The sequence below is a fragment of the Ananas comosus genome, unplaced genomic scaffold (assembly GCF_001540865.1).
Source record: "Ananas comosus cultivar F153 unplaced genomic scaffold, ASM154086v1, whole genome shotgun sequence".
Classification (NCBI taxonomy): Eukaryota; Viridiplantae; Streptophyta; class Magnoliopsida; order Poales; family Bromeliaceae; genus Ananas; species Ananas comosus.
Genome location: NW_017893350.1, coordinates 45,001 through 65,201, shown reverse-complemented (window position 1 = coordinate 65,201; position 20,201 = coordinate 45,001). Strand labels below are relative to the sequence as shown.

General features: G+C 42.8%; 1 protein-coding gene across 3 annotated transcripts in view; it reads right to left on the bottom strand.

The window, feature by feature from the left end:
- The window catches only part of LOC109705743 (monocopper oxidase-like protein SKU5), a 45,889-nt gene extending 32,056 nt beyond the window's left edge, over positions 1-13,833 (bottom strand). The window contains exon 1 of one of the 3 annotated variants that reach the window (XM_020226520.1): positions 13,386-13,833. In XM_020226520.1, the coding sequence (XP_020082109.1) occupies positions 13,386-13,541 (156 nt within the window). In that variant the 5' untranslated portion in view covers positions 13,542-13,833. The remainder of the gene's footprint in view (positions 1-13,385) is intronic. The other 2 variants (XM_020226517.1, XM_020226519.1) reach the window with 2 other exon arrangements.
- Between the last annotated feature and the right edge of the window lie 6,368 nt (positions 13,834-20,201).

The following is a 20,201-nucleotide window of genomic DNA, read 5'->3' as shown; positions in this document are numbered from 1 at the left end:
GATTGAATAGCAAGCAGCATCACTTTTGAGTTAGTTGCAGCTAAATGCGCTTTCAAATTATCAAATTTCAAAATCAAATAACCCCCAATTTGACCCCCCAAAAAAGTAAACAAAAATAAAGGAAGCAATTTCAAAAAGATTCCATAGTTTCTTTTGTTAGATTTTGAGAGTCAAAAGCTCTTATATTGTGTTTCTATATAATGCAATATGTATTGCATATTTCTAAAGTAATAAACAAATTTACGAATCATGCAAAGGTCCAAGATCTTACATAAGTATTTTTGTCAAGCCCATTCTCTATGTGGCTTCTTGGATTTCCACCATTTCGTGTGCCTAAGTTAGAGAATCATTTGCATGGCATAGGGGATCTAAACTTTGTCTGACAGTTTGACTCAGTTACATATAGCACATAGTTGGCTCGAATTGGGTTCTTACTAGAAATTATTGATCTTGATCCAACCATTCCATGGATTGTCATGACACATGACCTGCTGCGTGTTATAAAAATGTGAGCTTATTTGATGCCTACTCTTCTTCCATCATTCTTTTATGAAATGTAACCTCATACCTAGTGGTATTAACAAGTAGTTGACAATGGCGTCGAATTTGTAACTACTATATTTGAGTTCTCTCCTCAAATCAACTCTTAGTTGTTACCTTTATTAATAAAGTTGATTTTCGCCTAATCTCATTAGTAAAGAGAATATATTGTCCAGTAGCACTGATGAGATGCAACCTTGTGTGATCATACATGATATTTATGAGGTATGGCTAAAAGTTTGACAGGCATGACTTGTTATCTCACATTTATATTGAGAGGCAATTGATTCACTTTATCTTCTTAGGAATCTTTGAGATGATTCAAAATTGTTGCATCTGGTTCACATATACTAGGAATTTATATGATAATACTATATAATGGAAGTAATCAAATAAACCCAAATAGGCTCAATCAAATTACTCGGAGGGGTGCTAGCCCTATATTATCAAGTAATCAGTGTTTTCCTCAAAATTCTGTGTTTGGTTCGAGAACAAATTTTGGGGATAACTTTTTATTGTTTTCAAGAATAAAGGATATCTCACGACAACTGAGAATAAGTTCTAAATTGCGTTTGAATGTTGTTTGTTTTATTCTTGGAGGATATCCCAATATGGGGACACATTACGGGGGGGCCCGCAGGACCCCCAGTGCCGCGATACCCGCTAGGTATCGCGCGAGATAGCACGATACGCTAGTGGGTATCGCGGCATAGTATTGTTGCCGACCAGTTTTTTCTTTTTCCTATTGTGGGGCTTTTTTTGCTATTGTGGATTTTTTTTTCAAATCCAATCTGTACCACGGGGTGGCCAAACTCTCCGTTTCCACCACAAACATCTATTTTTTTTCTTCACAAATTCTTTTTTCAAAATTTATCGCACTGCAAAGCTTTCGGCGAATTAGGGCATAAAATTGAACTCGATAACCAAATTTCGAGGCACATCTAGCATAAAATTTTATATTTTTTGAGTTAGAAGATTGAAAATACTGATAAAATTAAAGCTAAATTAAATCAATTGATATTTAAAATTATTTAATTTATTTGTCATATAATTTATTGCTTAATTTTTATAGATAAATCTAACAAATTTTTATGATGGACCGCAACGATCTAGTGGAATTAAGCAGTCATCTCTCTGTAAAGATATAAATTTTATATAATTATTGTACTTGTGAATTTTATTATTGTATTTTAATTTTTATTCTCTATAAGGTATAGTTGTACTTTTCATATAAAAAAGCTTATCAGTATGTTAATTGGTGAGTATATGCAACGACCTGACCCGACCCGCTCCACTAGCAATAATAACTTATTGGATCCAAGCCACCGGCCTAAAATGCTTAAACCTAGTTATTATTACTAGCACGGAGGCCTCATATATTCTAATCAAAATCTTTTTTTTCATCCGATATGGAACTATTGGGATTTGGGAAGTTACAAACTCCCTCCATTTAGATCCTTACGTCCTCGTAAGGTCCAAACCCAGATTACAGACAGACCAAAATTACCAAGCGATATGAGATTCTAGAAGTGGCTCCTACGGGTTCAAAAGGTGGCTCCCATCAAACCCGTTGGTGTAGCATTTTGTCCCGCATAGCACTTAGCTCTCACACTTCCGGCTGGTATACGGCTCTGATACCATTTGTAACAACCCGACTTGCTAGTAATAATAACTCAAACCACAGGCCCAAAATGCTTAAGACCAATTATTATCAGTAACGTGGAGGCTTCATATATTCTAATCAGAATCATTTTCCCATCCGATGTGGGACTATTGGGGCATTACAGTATAGTAAGCCAATATTCATAATTATTTGACTAAACCTTCCAAAATAATACTATAAGAACTTATTGGGATCAAAAAAACTAAAATAAGCCCGTATCAAAGCATGCCATTAGGAGGTCGTGCGTTTCCATCGGCACGCAAGTGTGCCTATACCATACCATGCCAGGCAAACAACGGCATGCCCCCGTGCCACGGCACTTTAATCCTTGCTCGACGCAACATATTGAAGATTACAAATCAAACTAAAGTAGATATTGTTAGGATTTGGTGAGATTTGTAGTTAAACCCTAAGTTAAATTAACATGGTTATTTAAATCTATAAAAAATAAGTTCAGTACAATTTAAATTAGAAATCCTTAATAACTAGGATTGGTTACATTATAGTGGGTGCATTATATATTGTCCAATTATGGCTATGTGAGTGGTATGGTTTGAGAGAAAAACTGTGAGTTGTCCGCCCCAACGTGGGCATGATTTGTATGCACGTGCAGGGTTGCATAGGAGAGAATAGCTAATTAGTGAATTAGCAAGAGGACATGAGCGGCTTTTGTGGTCGTGTGTCATTGGTATACTTTGTGCATAAGCGCACCGAAAGAGATAAGCCTTTGGAGTTTGAAGACAAGAGAGTGAGAGAGATTTAGAAAGAGGGCTCAAATTGAAACTACTTTGTGCAAAAAAGGAGTCGGGTGTAATTCTTTTCTTGATTAGTGAATATTATTTTACCTACATTTTCTATTTGGTTTTTTCTCTTTTGTGGTTGTGTTATTTCTTGGCGAGGAAACGGATTTATGGTAAGAACCCATTTGAACGCTTCCACTGCGAACTTTCAACAACTGGTACTAGAGTAAATAAAGGATTTACAACAATCAGTATCAAAGCAAGTTGCGAATTCTCAACACTAAGGAACTACCTTTCACTTTTAAGGTAATCAGTTGTTTCACATGGTATCAAAGGAAAAGGTCCCAAGTTCAAATCATACTAGACTCCTAGTTTCTTTTATTTTCCTCTCATTCAATTCTAATCATCTCTTAGATGGTTGGGGGGCCTAGCAAAATGTCTCGAGGCCAAACATAAGGGAGAGTGTTGAAATTTTTTTTTATTAAAACACCATGTTGTCGAAAAAATGCACAACCGACACATAGCACACTCTAGTTGGTCCACCTCTCGATGTCTCTTCGATTAAAGGCTAGATCTAACTTTGTCTCAAGCTCAAATCAGAGAGGGAACAATCTAATTGGGTTTCTCTTAACTCGAAGAGGGTTTTGCCCTAAGAGGTGACTCGAGGCTTAAAGTACTAGCCAAACTGCGTTGCTTTTGGCCTTTCAGTTCTTAGCCGTTGATCTGGGCTTGAGATCAAGTAAAGAAAACCGCTAAAATAAGATGACTTCCAAGGTAAATGACTACACGCAGCAGAGGCGTGCCACGCGAATAAGTGTCGACGGTAAAAAGCGAGGATTCGGCGATGGTTGGATTGGTTGTGGTCAATCGGCGCTGTAGAGGGTGATGCTTTGAGGGGACTACAACCACACCTAGGGTACATTATGCCTACTCCAAGTACAAGATGAAAAGTAGAATTTTGTTGTTGATGATGATCCCCCACCTCCGTAGTCCCTATTCCCTCTTTACATCCCTCGATTCTCTAGCAAAGCAATAATTAAGGCGACATCCACAAGGCAGTTATTCGTTATTTCCTTAAATCCCTCTAGGAAACCACACATGTTTTAAGATGTCTGCATCCACTTTTTGAATTTACAATTTCAAACATAGTTCAAACTTGGCTTTTCGGGCCTTGCCGAAACCTCACCAAAACTGAACCTTTTCTACAAAGCCACTATCCGAAATGGTCTACAGTATAGTTGTCTATTGAAACTTGGATCTTACATTGAAGCCTTTATCGGCACTATGTATTTCTCTCAGATTCATTTTTGGCTCGGTGTCAAAATTTGGTGTCAACACACTAATCTTTGACAACTTAAGCTTTAGAGTACTCGGTTGTTTGCAACACTAGCGAGTAAGAACAAAAACAAGAAGGATAAGAAGGGGGTAAACAAAGCAGTTAATAGCCATTTTTAAGTAGTAAAGGAATTGGAAGAAAAGGCCTTAGCTTTTCCATAGGGACCAAAGTCTTGAGATAAGGGGGAGCTGAAGTCGTGACGAAAAGAGAATGACCATGGCGGCTTAGGTTTCAACCGAAGGAACGCGAAGCATTGCAAGATGTTAGGGTTACCGAAACGACTAGAAATTAGAAGAAGCTTGGAGAAGCTTCCCGACAAAAAAAGAGATTTAAAACAACAAAAAAGGATATTTAAAATCTATAGAAAATGGGCCTGTCACACTCCGGCACCGTCACTTTGGTCGGTTCGGGCACACGCACAGATCGCCGAACGGACAGAGTTTCTCCTGTCCGCCCAAGGCGTAAACAAAACAGGTACAATGATTTTCACCCAGGAAAAACAACATCATATAGTTCTGCACGAGGGCATATCACAAGAGCAGAATTCACACTAACTATTACAACATTCCATCATTCACATTTTAACATTCTCCCATCAATTTACAATTTCGTTCTTTCCTTACAAGATACATCATTTACAACATACATTTACAATCTTTTATCGCTGTACATAGGTGACCTACACTTGGTGACCCTACTATCTACGACGCGACGCCCACGTCTCGATACGGTGCTGCTCCGCTAATGGTGGCTCTAAAACAACAGGGGTTGAGAACTAAAAGAAGTTCCCAGTAGGTTCGACCATCGACCTCGCTGACTTTCCTACTAGGTCCAATAAGGCATGGTAATACGAAAGGAGATAGCAATACGATATATAAGCAACTGAATACGTAGTCTACCACTACAAAACATACAACATGCAACAATGACCACTACTATGTCTTACAATAAGGACTGAATGTCATGGTCCAATATGTTCAACGGTGTCCATTACACACTCTTGACCCAATTCATTCTTAACCAAATCGGGGCTTCTCACAAGACCAAGCCCAACTCACAAAAATATCATGATTGACAACATGCGATTTCACTATGCTCACTCTCTACATAAAATGCAATAAGATACAATATGGTCAATCAACATGTTTCTTTCCTCTCTGACCCAATCATAACAGCTCACCCATAAGTCAAGCCACAACTCACATCGCCAAGTAGAGAGGAGGTCTTTCACTCTCAAGCCGCCATCTTGGTCGTCTGCCGGGAGGCACCGTCGTGATCCTCTCCCGCTTCGTGTGACACTCCGTAGCTCACGGCTTGGATGTCGTGATCTCCACAAGCCCAGTACAGACTATGTGCATGTGAGTATAATCCCGTCCGCCTACCGTGGACCTACCACCTACCGGTGGGAACAACAAATGTCATGAAAATCTATTTCAATCTTTCGCATGTTCAACAACATCATAGCACTAGATATCACGCTACATATGCACCGACCCAATATTTTCCACATATACTCGAGAATTTACTTAACTCATGTCGCGTGCATCAATCGGATATACAAACACCACACTATGTGGACACAAGCAACTATGCAATGCTTCATGGACTATGTCCACACATTCATGCAATAACATCTAGTATCTCACTTGTTTCAATGTCCATCATTTATTTTCTATGTCCAATCCACTAGTTTTCCTCTACTAGTTCAACATGTCACTAGGGTTCATATGTCTCTAAATTCATGCATTCTAAGTTTCAAGTTATCACCACAATTATTCAAATTTACATCATAAGAGGCATGCAAGTTTCTATGATAAGAAAATACTTGAACCCTACCATACATAATCAATACATATATATGTTCAACAAAGAGAATTAGATATAGGAAGAAATCCAACCATTTCGGAGAGCACCACCCACCTTCGCTAACTACCAATTGCTAGGATTTCCAAGCAATTCGATTTCCGACGTCGATTCGGCACTTTTCGGCGCAAACAAAAGAAATCCCTCAATTTCGGCTTGATTTCCTCAATCGACCACCGAAACGTTGCTACTCTTCGACTCGAAGCTACTAGGCATTCTTCTACAACCTACAATTAAGGAATTGCTAGATCAATTTAGATCAAAACCCTACAAATCCGAAAGCACCTTTTCGAAGCCCTTAAAACCAATTTTTCTCAAAATAACCCCAAAATCCTTGTGGTTCATACAATATCTTGGTTAGAATTATGTAGGTGTTCCAAATATCTCATTTTTGAAGGATTTACATAAAACCCCATCTTAAATCTCAAAACCTCACCTTTGACTCCTTGCTCTCCACATACTTTCTTGCACAAGAGGTTGCTTCACCCCTAAGCAAGCTCAATCTCCTCCAAACTTCACTCCTTGGAGAGAGCTCTAAAGAAAGAAGTGAAAAAGTTAGAGAATGAGAGAAGAGGGTTTAGAAAGAGTGAGAGACCTTTCTCTTATGCTAGTGGAAGAGAAATGTGTTTTTGCTTCTTATATGACTTTTTTTGTCTCTTATGTGAGTGGGCGAGAAATGAGGAGGAAAGTGGGTTAGAGCTTATCCATAAGCCCCAACACAATTGCAACATAACCCCATGTGAAAACACCATTTTCCACTTAATCCACAAACTTTGCCCAATTTAGCCAATGTTTTGGGAAGTGTATAGAAATTCAGTACACTACATTCTCCCCACAATAAAAATAGTTTCGTCCGCGAAAACTTAGATTTATACCTCAACTCCACGTGGCTTTCATTATTCCAAAGTCTCATAAAGAGCACTTCACTTTGCTTTAATCTGCCACGGGTTAAAACTACATCGTTCTCGCGACGAGTCCACACAAACACTCCGCTCATGAGTCCGACTCCATCTCATCAATAATGCCGGATTCGGCGACTGGTGACTTCACCAACAAGGCGAGAGGTACGACCGAGCCTTCGCTCCTATGTTCACAACCCTCAGTCCTTCTATCCACAACCAATGCTCTCTTATACTACAAGAGCCATCAGCTAAACCGCATATCTCGGTTTGTCACGGATGGTTTATAGACCAAAATTCTCACGTAGGCCAACTTCCTAAATCCATCTCAACATCACGCAACGTCTCTCACTCGCAAGCATAGACCCAATTATCACTTGGCGAAATCTTCACCTGAGACTTTACACACAAGTCCAACCATGAGCAACCAAGACCCCAAACCACTACAAGTCCTCGGGTTGGGTCACATCTACACCCTCAGTGTATTACCGATCATATGGCCTCACACGTGGCATTCCACATTCTCGGGTCATAGCTCGGGCTATCGCCCCGACCATAAGTCTTTGCCCCACCCTCAGGTCTCGGGCCGCTGTTACACACAGCCGACTGGACCTATCCATACGGCCCCAGGCTCCACAGTCCACACAATGTCCGGACACGGATCGTCCCCAAGCAACACCCGACATCGTCATCTCACACGACACGCTCTATCGAGCAACACATATCCCTATCGGCTTCTAAACACCTAGTGCGAGCCACAAGCCCTTCGAGCTGTTCTTGACCCCCTTCACATGTATCGCTTGGACGATCTCTAATGAGGTCTGGACTGGAAAGGTAGGCGGTGTCAGGGACTTAGAATAATTCTGTGGCAGCCCGGTCCTGGCCCAACTCTGCTAGCGAAAACGGGTTGAATCGGGTTGTTAAAGAGACCCAAACCCAACCCGCTATGGGAAACTCAAGGGTTGCAAAACTGCCATGAGTTATGGAGTGACTTTTAGGCTTTTGGCTATTATGAGGGCTCATTATGTATTAGTGGGTGTGTTGAGTGGCTAGATTCAATGTACCTAGAAGCCTATAAATAGTGGGGTTGGCTAAGGCCAAAGCACACAAGAGAGAGTTTTTGTGTGCTGTAATCTCTTTTTCTAAGTAGTGTAGTACTTAGCTTTTTGAGAGAACCTCTGTCTCTTTCTCTTGTTTCTTCCTCTTTGCATATTTAGTCGTAGGACGCGAAAGTCCGGGCTAGCAACAGGGACAAAGGCCTGTCCATCTCTGCAAAGAAAGGTGGGCGCTGTACGGGCTTTGCGAATGAAAACGCTTAGTCCCCGACAGTTGGTATCAGAGCCAGTTCGAGCAAGGAACCATGTCATCATCCGATGCGAGAGTTGTCGACGTTGGGGTTGACCCTCCAAAGCAGCCCTCCAAGCGGGGAAAGAGCAAAGACTCTCGGCCAATCACGAGGGATTCTGCGCCGTTGGAGGACCGCCTTGCGCTGTTGGAGGACATAATATCGAAAATGGGTGAAAAGTACACCGAAATGGCTGATTCCTTTAACTCTTTTAACGAAGATGTCCGCAGCATGGAGAAAAGTGTCGCTACTGCCATGGCGACCTTTTAAAGTGAACTTGAAAAGCTCCAAGGCAACATAACTCGTCGTGACGAGGAGCGAAAGAACCTGATTGAGGAGCTCATTGCTCGAGTCGCCGAGGTCGAGGACCTCAAGACGAGAGTGACTGTCACGCCCCGCAACCGCCAATTTGGTTGGTTTGGGTACGTCCAACAGACGCCAAACAGACAGAACCTTCCCTGTCCGCTCAAGGCTCAACAACATCAATCATGTACATTTAGTTGCCCAGGTAAACATAAACAACATACATGAACAATGCGAGTACTGATGATACAAGCGAGAGCAAGAGAGAAACTAGCTATTACATTCACATTCAACCATTTACATCATTTGGTTTACATGTTCTTCTCATACTACATATACAACTCTCCAAAAGTAACCTCACTCAATATACATCATATCTCTCACATACACATGGTACTCTAATGCAAAAGGAGGCAACTAACTAGGGCGCTATGCCCTTATCGCGATCATCTGCTGGTCCACTCGAGCTAGCCCTACAACAAAGTGGGATGAGAACTAATAATAGTTCCCAGTGGGTTCGGCCGCCGACTCCGCCGATCTTGTCTAAGCAGGCATAAGTAGGGATATAAACAGGATAATGAAATCTGCTAACATAATAATGAAATCTACTATCATACTACTATGCCTCAATCAACATGATATGAATAAAGTATCTACATAGCAATAAAATCAACTATCATACTACTATGTCTTAATCAACATGATATGAATGAAGTATCTACATATGCTTGTCACCCAATCATCTTGGCTAACCCGAAGGTTACGCCCCAACTCACAACTAAATCCCATAGGTGAGAAGACTCTGTGCTACGCACACCCGAGACCGTCTGCTGGATAATTACGTTAACCCATCGTGTGACAACTCCGGAACTCACTGCTTGGATGGAGCGACCACCGCCAAGCTAGAACAGACTAAGTGAGTATGATCCGATCCTCTCAACTCGAGGATACTCTGCCAACTAGGGTTAATAGCAAACTCGGAAAAATCCACCAATCCCAGTATTCATGTCACAAGTGTCTCTACTACACTAGTTTCACATGCCACATATCAACAACTCGAGAAATCGCCTATCCCTATGTTCATGTCATAGTGTCACTACTACACTAGTTCCAAATGCCACTCTTCTATGTCATTTTCTGATTCAAGTTCATCATTGTTCCTAGCACTATAGGATTCCATGTCAAGACCCAATCCTCATGCATCCACTAGATCATGTGTTCAACTCACATTTCTACTTCTACAATGGAGGCATGCAAGGAATTGAAATACAACTATCCAACATATCCTATAATACATAATATCAACATATGAAATGTATGCTCAACAATACAACATAGACATAGAAAGAAGTTCGACTGCTTCGGATAGCACCCCCCACCTTCTGGTGATGCCGCGATGCTAGAATCCTAGTCTCGCAATTTATGGACGACGTTTCGACTCGACTCCACGCAAACGAACCGAAAATCGTACTTTTCCTCAACGATTTGTCGCACGCTCATAGGAACTTCAATTCGAGTTGCCTACAATGTCGATTTTACCTTCAATTAGAGTTACATAGGCTCAATTTAGATCAAACCCATCTATGATCAAAAGCCCTTTTTCGAAACCCTAGAATCCATTATTGCAAAAGTACACATAACAACCATGGATTTAGGCAATAGTCTAGCATAACATCACCTAGGGTTTCCATTCACCTCATTTCTAAAGGATTTAGACCAATCTCTAACCATTCACCATTAGAGCACATGGAGCTTACCTCAAACAAACTTCCTTCTTGAGCTAAGGAAGAAGAAGAGGAAGAAGCTCCACCTCCAACCACCCCCCTTCACTATTCTCCTCCTCTTAGCACCAACCCTAGAAGAGATAGAGAAGCTTAGAGAGAGAGAAAGAGAGAGACACTTTTTCTCTTATGTTGGGTCAAGTGAGGGAAATGAGGGAGGAGAATGAAGACCCCACTCATATAACCCTTTATGAGCACAATTGCACCCAACACCCTCTACAACACAAGCTGCCTGAACTGGCTGTTTTCGGCTACGGGGTCCGGACCCTGCACAAGGTCCGGACCCCGAGAGCTTTCTAACTTCGAAAATTTCTGGGAATTTTCTCCAAAGCTCTCCAAGGCCCTTCAATACCCTTAGAAGCCATTTCGACACATTCGGACCTTTCCGAAGCGTCCAAAACCCACCTTTGGTCAATTTCGACCGAAGTTCGATTTTACGCGTCAAGGATTTATTACCTTACAGTGACGATCCTTGAAAAGGCGGTGGCGCGTGGCCATGAACCCCAAAGAGAGTCCCTTCGAAGGTACGTGTCCCTGAGCCTCAAAACTTTAGGAGTACCCGCGATGAGGAGATCGACAATTTTCTGTAGCACATGGAGCGCTAATTCAAGGCGTTGCGGCTGGACGACGAGGAGGAGAAAGTCTCGGCTGCGTCCATGTACCTAGCTGACGACACGATGCTGTGGTGGCGTCGGCGTTCTGTAGAGGCCGAGAAGGGCCAATGCGTATGCGTGAGCTCAAGGCACAGTTCTACCCCGAGCACGTCGAGCATCTTGCGAGGAAGCAACTTCGACGGCTCAAACACACCGGGACGCTCAAGGAGTATGTCAAGAAATACTCCAAGTTGATGATGTCCATCACCAATATGGCGGAGGAAGATCGCTTATTCTTATTCCTCGACGAGCTCCAACCTTGGGCGAACAAGGAGTTTGTGGGGCGCGACATCAAGGACGTGGCCTCCGCAATTGCCTTGGCAAAAAAACTGCCCAAGTACAAGCGGGCGGATTCAACTCGCAGCAAGGCGCCCAAAGCGAGCAAGGCTAAAGGTGGAGAAGACCGTCACGACCAGAAGAAACGCAGGGGCCGCGAGAGGGGTCCTGTGCCGCCGCCGAAGAAATTGACGTGCTACATCTGCGACGAGAACTATTGGGCGAGGGACTGCCTAAAGAAGAAGCAGGTAAATGTAGTCCAGACTGAGCAGGCTGAGGGCAATGCAGAACCGACGAAGATGGGCGCGCTCAGGCTCGTCAAAGCAGTTCAGGGGCTAGCAAGCAGCAGCAAGCCCCTCAACAAGGAGCTTCTATACATCGATGTGACCCTTAACAGCAGGGCCACACGAGCATTGGTGGACACGGAAGCTACTCACAACTTTGTTGCCGAGGTAGAGGCCAAACGGATAGGCCTTCCCCTTGAGAAGGATGCTAGCAGGATCAAGGCCGTCAACTCTGATGCGCAACCTGTTGCGGACGTGGCCAAGGGTGTGGCCATTGCGGTAGGACCTTGGAGAGGCACCGCAAACTTCACCGCTGCACCCATCGACGACTTCCAAGGCGCCGACAAGAACCTGTTACCAATATGATAGAACACATAAGGCCCAGGCCCAAGCAACGATGGAAATTGGGCTTGAGTTGGACCCAAAGTGAAGAGAAGGAACAATCGGCCTAACCTGAAGGCTCATAACCTTCTCGGGATTAAGGCGCCAAGGCCCAAATTCATTTTGTTACTTCTTTTTACAATCTAGTCTAACAAGTTGTACAAATTACAATTCCATCGATGGCGTAAAGAGTAGTATAGATATCAGATGTAAAATGTAAAAGTCATAGGTGAATCGAATACAAATTTTTCCCCAAACTCCATCGTCTTCCTCCTCCACTCTCACTCTGCTACTCCAATCCTTGCTCAATTTCCTCTCCTCCCTCAACTCGGATCTCTTCCCCTCCCCCTCAATCTCCTCCATTCTCTCCCAATCCTTCCCCAAATCTCTAACTCTTCCAAATCCCTATCGCAGCATCAATTCTCAGGGAAGATCCAAGCAGATCGGGCTAATACTCAGCTTCGTTGCAACCCTCAGCTCGCAACAGTGTCACCACAGCAGGTTGCAATCTGTTCAGGTCTTAACATTGTTTCACAACTTAAACCCAAGATAGTCGAGCTTGAGAGATAAAAGAGGAGCTGTGGAGCTTCATCAAAAAAGCCACTAATCAAATAAACAAGCAAAACACCGGTAGATTATAAGTTTATAGCCACCAAAATGATTTCAAAAGCTACGCTTGACATGTGTGGCAAAGTATGTTATGAGTGTTGAAAAATTTTCCGGAGAAGGTGTTCAAGAGGATTTGAGGGTGCCTGCGTATCCACGAATTATCTAGCTTGCTGTATCGGGAGGACCAATTCCTCAGAAACCCGTGCACTTTAGAGGACAGTAAGTGCTGCTTCACACCACAATACCTCCAGTTCCACAGCAGCTTATGCCGTAATTAAGTAGAGTCGTCCTTAACTGCATTCACCTCCCCCTTGCGCAGCTTAGCTTGCATCATGTAAAGGGTGCTTTCTTTCTTGCCTCTTGCTACCATTTGGTGACCTTCCATTTCCCGTCACCCTTATGTCGCTGACACCATGTTAAAAGAACGTAGAACAACCTTTGTTCCCAAAAGTTTAAGCTATCAGACATAACGGTGGTTTGAACATTCATATTCAAGAGAGACTTCACTCCACTGAGCTTATAATACAAACCTAACATCCATTGATCAAGCAATGCTTGACTAATCTAATCTTAAAACAAGAAGCGAGATTAAATGGAGCGATTTCGGGAAGGAAACAAGAGAACCTTGGGAAATGCGTGTTGATTGATTATATGATAAAAGGAAAAAAGAAAAAAAAAAAGGGGGTGGTGGGGGGGATTCAGGATTCGAAACCTCCTGCTTAACTCCGAGAGGAGAGGCGGAGACGTAGGAGACCTCCCATTCGAAGTAGGCGTAGGGATCTCCTCCGAGAGAGCCCTCGACGAGCAAAACGAGGATACAGAAGAGGAGGAAACTCACAGACGAGGACGTCGAAGAGAGCATACTCATACTGTGCGTCTGTGCGTCGCTGCTTCTTCCCCCTCCCTTTCTTTACTCTCGAGCTCCTTCGCCAGCTCCGAGGAGAGTGCGCGGAACTCTTCCGTGTAACGTCTGTACATGATATGATATATCGCAGTCCTAGTGGGGGGGCATGTGGGGCCCGCACGGGCGTTTGCGCGGAAGAGTTATCGGCGATAAAGGGCCGGGGAGAAACAGGGCGGCGGCGATCTCGTGCCCCTTTTTCCGTTCTTTTCTTTATTATTAATTTTATATAATTTTAATGCTTTTGAATTTTGAAAACAGCACGCAGGCGCAGCCCAGCCCACGGTTCTGTTCTGATTTTTTAAATTAGTGATTCGCTGGCCGGTTGGATTTGTGCTTCGGCTTCGAGTCCAGGCTTGGGACCCACCTACGTGGAGTGGAGGGCGTACTCGTGATAATCACGCGACGAGATTAACGAAGGAAATCAGCTTTTGGGCGGTCCTTCGAACACGAGCCTGTAAATTTAATCTCAGGGGCTGTTTGGTTATACCTAAAATTGAGAAAAAAAAATTTGTAGGAAAAAAATTAAATTTTAATTACAGTTGTTTAGTTAAATGGTTGAAAGGAAAAAATACTTTTTTTTATTATGTATTCTATATATTATTTATTTATAATTTATAATAATTAATAGGCTATATATTACTATTATAATTTATATTTATAAATTAAATATATTAAAATTATATAATATGATAAATATATAATGTTGGCATTCGGTTAAATCGAATCGGGTATGTCCATAAACGGGTTCGATCCGACGGATATTATGTTATCTAATTGGATTAGAATTAATCTCACTTTCAAATTTGAAAGCTAGTTAGAGATAAATCCTAGTCATATTAGGATAATAATTAATAATCGATTTGGCCTTATCTCTAATGTTATTAGGATTTTGGAATCCCTTATAAATATGCGGGCGATCCCACATAACAAAAGGTACAAGAACGGAAAAAAAAAAAAAGAGAATAAGAAAACGAAAGAGAGAAACCACATCCTCCATCAACCTATTATTCTAAGAGGGATTTGAACGGTGAATTTGTGATCGTGCTCGTTTGTAGTTCGATCCATCGCGAATTTGGAACGTAAGAAAATTTAATCAAGGACGATCAAAGGACACGTGAATCAATCTCGACGATGCAGGCTCATCGAGTTGTAACGCGAATCGCTTCCAAAAAATGTACGAACTAATACTTCCGCTGCGTTCTATATTGGTATCAGAGCCTTTTTGGTTGATTTCGTGGTCTTAATACATCCTTTAATGAGATTACATGCGTTAAAATTAGATCTACCATATTTTAGATTTTTTCTTGCATGTATGTAAGCGTTAATGGCAGTTTTTTCAAAAGTAGATAACTTTGCTTGATTTTCTTCACATCTTAAAGCACCTATGTTATAAATTAAATCAACAAAATTTGATTTGATATGGTTTTGTATTTTGAAAGAAAAACGAAACCCTAAATCGAAACTTTGGGGATAGCTTGTTTGATGTGTGATGCATATCCCATTGTGAAAATTGTATGTTTTGGAAGAGCTCCTCACAAGCTTTCCATCGATATATTTCTTGCATGAATCGGAGTTCTAAATTTCGAAATATGATTTTTTGAAGTTTATCTAAAAAAAAAAAATTACTGTTCCGGTCATGGAGCGGCGTGGGGGTGCATGTCGGCCGCACCGGCCATGCGGGCCTAGCGCGGGCCGCACGTCGCATGCTAGCCCTGCGCAAGTCGTGGGCCCCGCGAGTCGCGGGGGCCGCGCCCAGGCCACGCGGGCTGCGCAGGATGTAGGCCGCGCAGGCCACGCGAGTTGTGCGCAGGCCGAGCGCCGCGCGTAGGCCACAGGCCACGCGGGCCACGCGGGCGGTGTGCAGGCTGAGCAGCCCTCGCGGGCTGCGCGCAGGCTGAGCAGCCCTCGCGGGCCACGTGCAGGCCGCGGGCCATGGGGGCCATGCGCGGGCCGCGTGTTGGCTGCGCGCCGCGCGCAGGCCACCCCACCCGGCGCGGGCCTCCTGGGCCGTGCGGGCCTCGCTGGCCTCACGGGCCGAGCNCTCAGGCCGCGCCCTGCGCACAGGCTGCGCAGCCCGCGCGGGCCGCACGCAGGCCACACGTTTGCGGGCCATACGGCCCTTGCGGGCCAACGCGCCTGCCAGCCGCGTAGGCAGACCCATGAAGGGGCCCGCTGTCACTCAGACCTGCAGAGATTTATTTTATTTTATTTTATTTTTTTTGCATATACAATTCTTGTTCATGAATAATATGTTTTTGAGACATATAATGCATGCATGATGAATATTATGATATATTTTTTATGATGTATAGATAAAATTTATTGTCATAATGCATGCCTTATTAAGTGGGCTTTCCTTTTGGTTGAGTAAATTATATGCTTTTACTCCCAAACATTTTTGTGCATCTTAATTATATAATTTAAAAAAAAAATTGACATATGGTGTGTGATGTGATTACGAGCATAGCGAAATTTTTCTTTACGCATGTATGATCTATTTTTTAATTTATTTAATTAGAGATGCGACAAAATTGAATACATGTATCGTGTACTAATTTTAAAATATTCTTTTCTGCGCATTGCATGAACAAAGTGAGATTTGATGGCTTCCAAACAAATTGTTGCGGATTTAAATAAGGGCGAGAAATTGGATGGTGACAATTATGATATTTGGTATCGTAAAATTCAATATGTTCTCGCTGAGCAAGAGGTTCTAGAAAACTTGAGTAATAAAATGGGCCTACCCGCAGAGGGCATCGGTGCCCAGGCTCACCGAGATATGAAAGCCTATAATAATTGGCTCAAAAAAGATCGCATTGCTCGCATCACGTTGCTGAGCAGTATGCAGAATGATCTCTTGTGCGAGTGTGAGCAGTATCCGACTAGGTATGACATGTGGGAGGCTCTCAAAGCAAAATTTGGTGCAACTTCGGCTACAAGGTTGCGCAGTCTGACTATGCGGTTTGACAGTTATAAAAAGCATGCCGATCAGACTATGAAACAGCACGTTAGAACAATGTCGAACATAATTCGCGAATTAAAGTCGGCCGGCGGCACCTTGACTGATGAGCAGCATATTCAAGCTATGATTCGCTCCCTTCCCAATTCGTGGGAACATATGCGAGTAAATTTGACCCATAATGACAATATCAAAACTTTTGAGGTTGTTGCACGGCATTTGGAGTGGAGGAGAAGCGCCTTGAGGCTATTAAAACTCCAACTGCCAATGCTGCTGAGTCAAACTTTCGCAGGACATCTGGGTTTAAGCGAAAGAGGACTACTGGGGCTCAAAATCGTAGCGGATCCGCGCCTAAGAACGCGAAGAGCACTAAAAGAAAGAGAAGCAAACGAGTTGGCAAGAAGGACAAGTCAAAGATGACTTGTTTCAACTGCAATTAGCTCGGACACTTCACTCGTGATTGTACTGAACCGAAGAAGGTACATCTCTATCCCGATTCTCGCTCTTTTGTTTCTTCTAACACGTTTGTTGCTGAATCTCTTCCTGTGTGGATTGTAGACTCAAGAGCAACAGACCATGTAGCGAGGGATCAGAGGGGATTCGTCGAGTACCGTCGTGTGCCTGCTGGGAGCAGAAGAGTATACATGGGGAACGATTCAAGTGTCGATGTGTTAGGCGTTGGCACATACAAGTTGATCATACAAGGTGGTCGAACTTTATACCTACATGATGTACTTTATGCTCCAAGAATATGGCGGAACTTATTTTCTATTCTTGCTATGCTACAGTTAGGTTTTTCTTTTCGTTTTGAGAGCGATGTAGTTAAGATTCATCTTGAAACTATTTATTATGGGAGAGGTTTTATGTCAAATGGTTTTATGGTTTTGGACATTGATTATAATATTAATAATAGTGATTCTTTTTCCCTGCTATCTTCTGTTGAGAATGATCACAATGTTTCAATTAAATGGCATGCACGTCTTGGTCATATTGGGCAGGATAGAATGACTAGATTAGTTAGAGACGGGTTTTTGAGCTCGCTCACTAAAGTCGACCTGCCCACATGTGAACATTGTTTAGTGGAAAAAGCGACCCGAAAACCATTTAATAAAGCTTTTAGGGCAGGATTTCCTTTACAATTGATCCATTTCGACATTTATGGCCCAATGAGTGTGAGGGCAAGACATGGTGCTTTTTACTTCATCACATTTATATATGACCATACGCGCTTCGGTCATGTTTATCTGATCTCCCATAAGTCTGAAGCATTGGATTGTTTCAGACGTTATATAAATGAGGTTGAGAATCAGTTAAATATGAAAATTAAATGCTTAAGAACTGATCGAGGTCGCGAGTATCTATCTGAACAATTTAAAAAATTGTGTGATGAAAAGGGAATAATCAGGCAGCTGACAATTCATAGCACTCCGCAGCAAAATGGTGTAGCGGAGAGAAGAAATCGCACCTTGCTTGACATGGTTAGGTCAATGATGGCGCAAGCAAATTTGCCTGTCTCTTTTTGGGGAGACGCATTGTTAACTGCTGCCTACATTCTTAATCGTGTACCCTCCAAAACAGTATCTTCCACTCCTTATGAATTATGGACTGGCAGGAAACCAATTTTGGAGCACCTGCGTCCTTGGGGTTCGGCAGCTTATGTACACAACACTTCTCACAAGTATGGAAAGTTGAGTCCTAGCACTACAACAAAACTAGGTTGTAGAGACTTTTTTGGGACACTTTAGTATAAGTGTCCCACGATATGTTCAAAAACTTAAAATTAGAAAAAAAAAAAAACTAACAAGGTCCAAATAAAAACCTCAATTACAAAGAAAAAAAGAAAAAAAAAGAAAAGAGAACAAAAGGGGGTCGTATCCCTCTTCTCCCTTCACCCGACCTCTCGAAACCCTAGAGAGGCCCTTGCTCTCCTCCTCCTCCTCCGACGTAGCCCCTTCCCTGTGTCGACCTCACAGGAACGCCTCAACGTCGACCTCTTCTCTCTCTTCCCTCTCCTCCCCCTCTCCGAGCTCGAGCTCCGCATGGTGCGGTGGATATCTCTTTGTTGAAATTTATGCCATGGGGGCTTCCACGATCCCTTCCTTCTTAGGGTTTTCTACGGCGTCGCCATGGAGGCGGCGGCGGCGGCCGAGCCCGTGCGCTCCGCCGCGCGCGGCGGAGGAGCAAGTCTGCGTGCGGCGGCGCACCCTAGAGGCGATGCTCGAGCAGTGCCAGAGAACGCTCGAGATGCTTAAGAATGCCGATCTCAAACCCGATCCCGACGCGGGAGACGAGATTGGGAGCAAGGGTTCAGCGGGGGAACAGGAGGAGGAGGAGGAAGAGGAAGAGGAGGTGTGATCACGTGCCCCAAGCTCCGTCGATTACGAAACCGACGAGATGAGGACACGAAACTCTAGAGATATTTCGATTCGTTTATTGATCTTATGCTGAATGGATCGAAATTTGATGGTTTTTTACGAAGTTTGTTCGAGATCACAAAATTTTTCTTGGTAAAAAAGCAATAACCTTGCTTGTGGTGAGCATGTGATTGATTTGGTCTCTGTTACTGTTTCAATCTAACCCTGCTTAGATTGAATTTTCTGCTTATGGTGAGCACGCCACAGCAGAAACATTGCTGGTATCTGGCAGACGGTTCCGTCGCCGTCGACGGCACGGCGCTCTTCGCCACGAGAGACTGGTACCTTCTCCCTTTTGATGCGCGAGGCAACTGAGTTTTTGTTTAAATTTCGATCTAGGGTTCTAGATTTGTAGCTCTGGTAAGCATTTGAGAAATAGAAAATTCTAGTGCTTCTGTTGTAACAGGAAACACAAATGAGATTATGAGCTTCAGAAGCTCTAGTTTGGCGCTTCTACTGCTGCTGTAGGAAAAATTTGTTGAAGGGATTTTAATATATTGCTTAGAAGAAGATGAAGTTTACTCTTAGGCGACTTGGTGGCATATCAAGCATCAGGAACAGGACATTTGAAACTCTTGGAGGTTAATTACCTCCATGAAGTATTAAATTTTTAGTACAAATTAACCAATCCCCCCACTCGCGCCACCCCCCTCCCCTCCCCAAACAAAAAAAAGAACAAACACACACGCATATACTACGCTTCAATATTGTGCTATAAGTTCTGAGCTCTTAGTATAATTTACTTTTACTTTTTTGGCAATGAATCATTTGTCATGTCTTTGTGTATCTGCGCATAATATCTTAGGAAGAGCAGGGAATTAAAGAGTCAAAATTGTATTAAATAATACAAATCATATCAAGGGGCTATTCTTGTGCTGGTATTTCATTTCCATTTTATTTGAGTCTTTCAAGCAACGTCATTTCACTTATTAATTCAGAAATTTTATTCTGTTCAAAGGCATAAGAAGTAAAACATTCTTGATCTTTTCCTGGGTCAGAACCAAGATTCCTGTAGAGAAAACAATCATTCATAGGATAAGGTATTGGTGTTTAGAAATCAAATTAGCTTCCACTTCAAGGCCTTTGAAGATCTTTGCTATCTACTAGTAAATGACTATATTTTTAACTAGAGAACCTGAAAATTCCTCAACTAGTTTATCATGCTTACTCTGCCGCTTCATCTTAAATCCAATTCATATAACTTAGTTGGGGGAAATTGCACTATCTGGTTACTGAACTGGTGGTGAAATT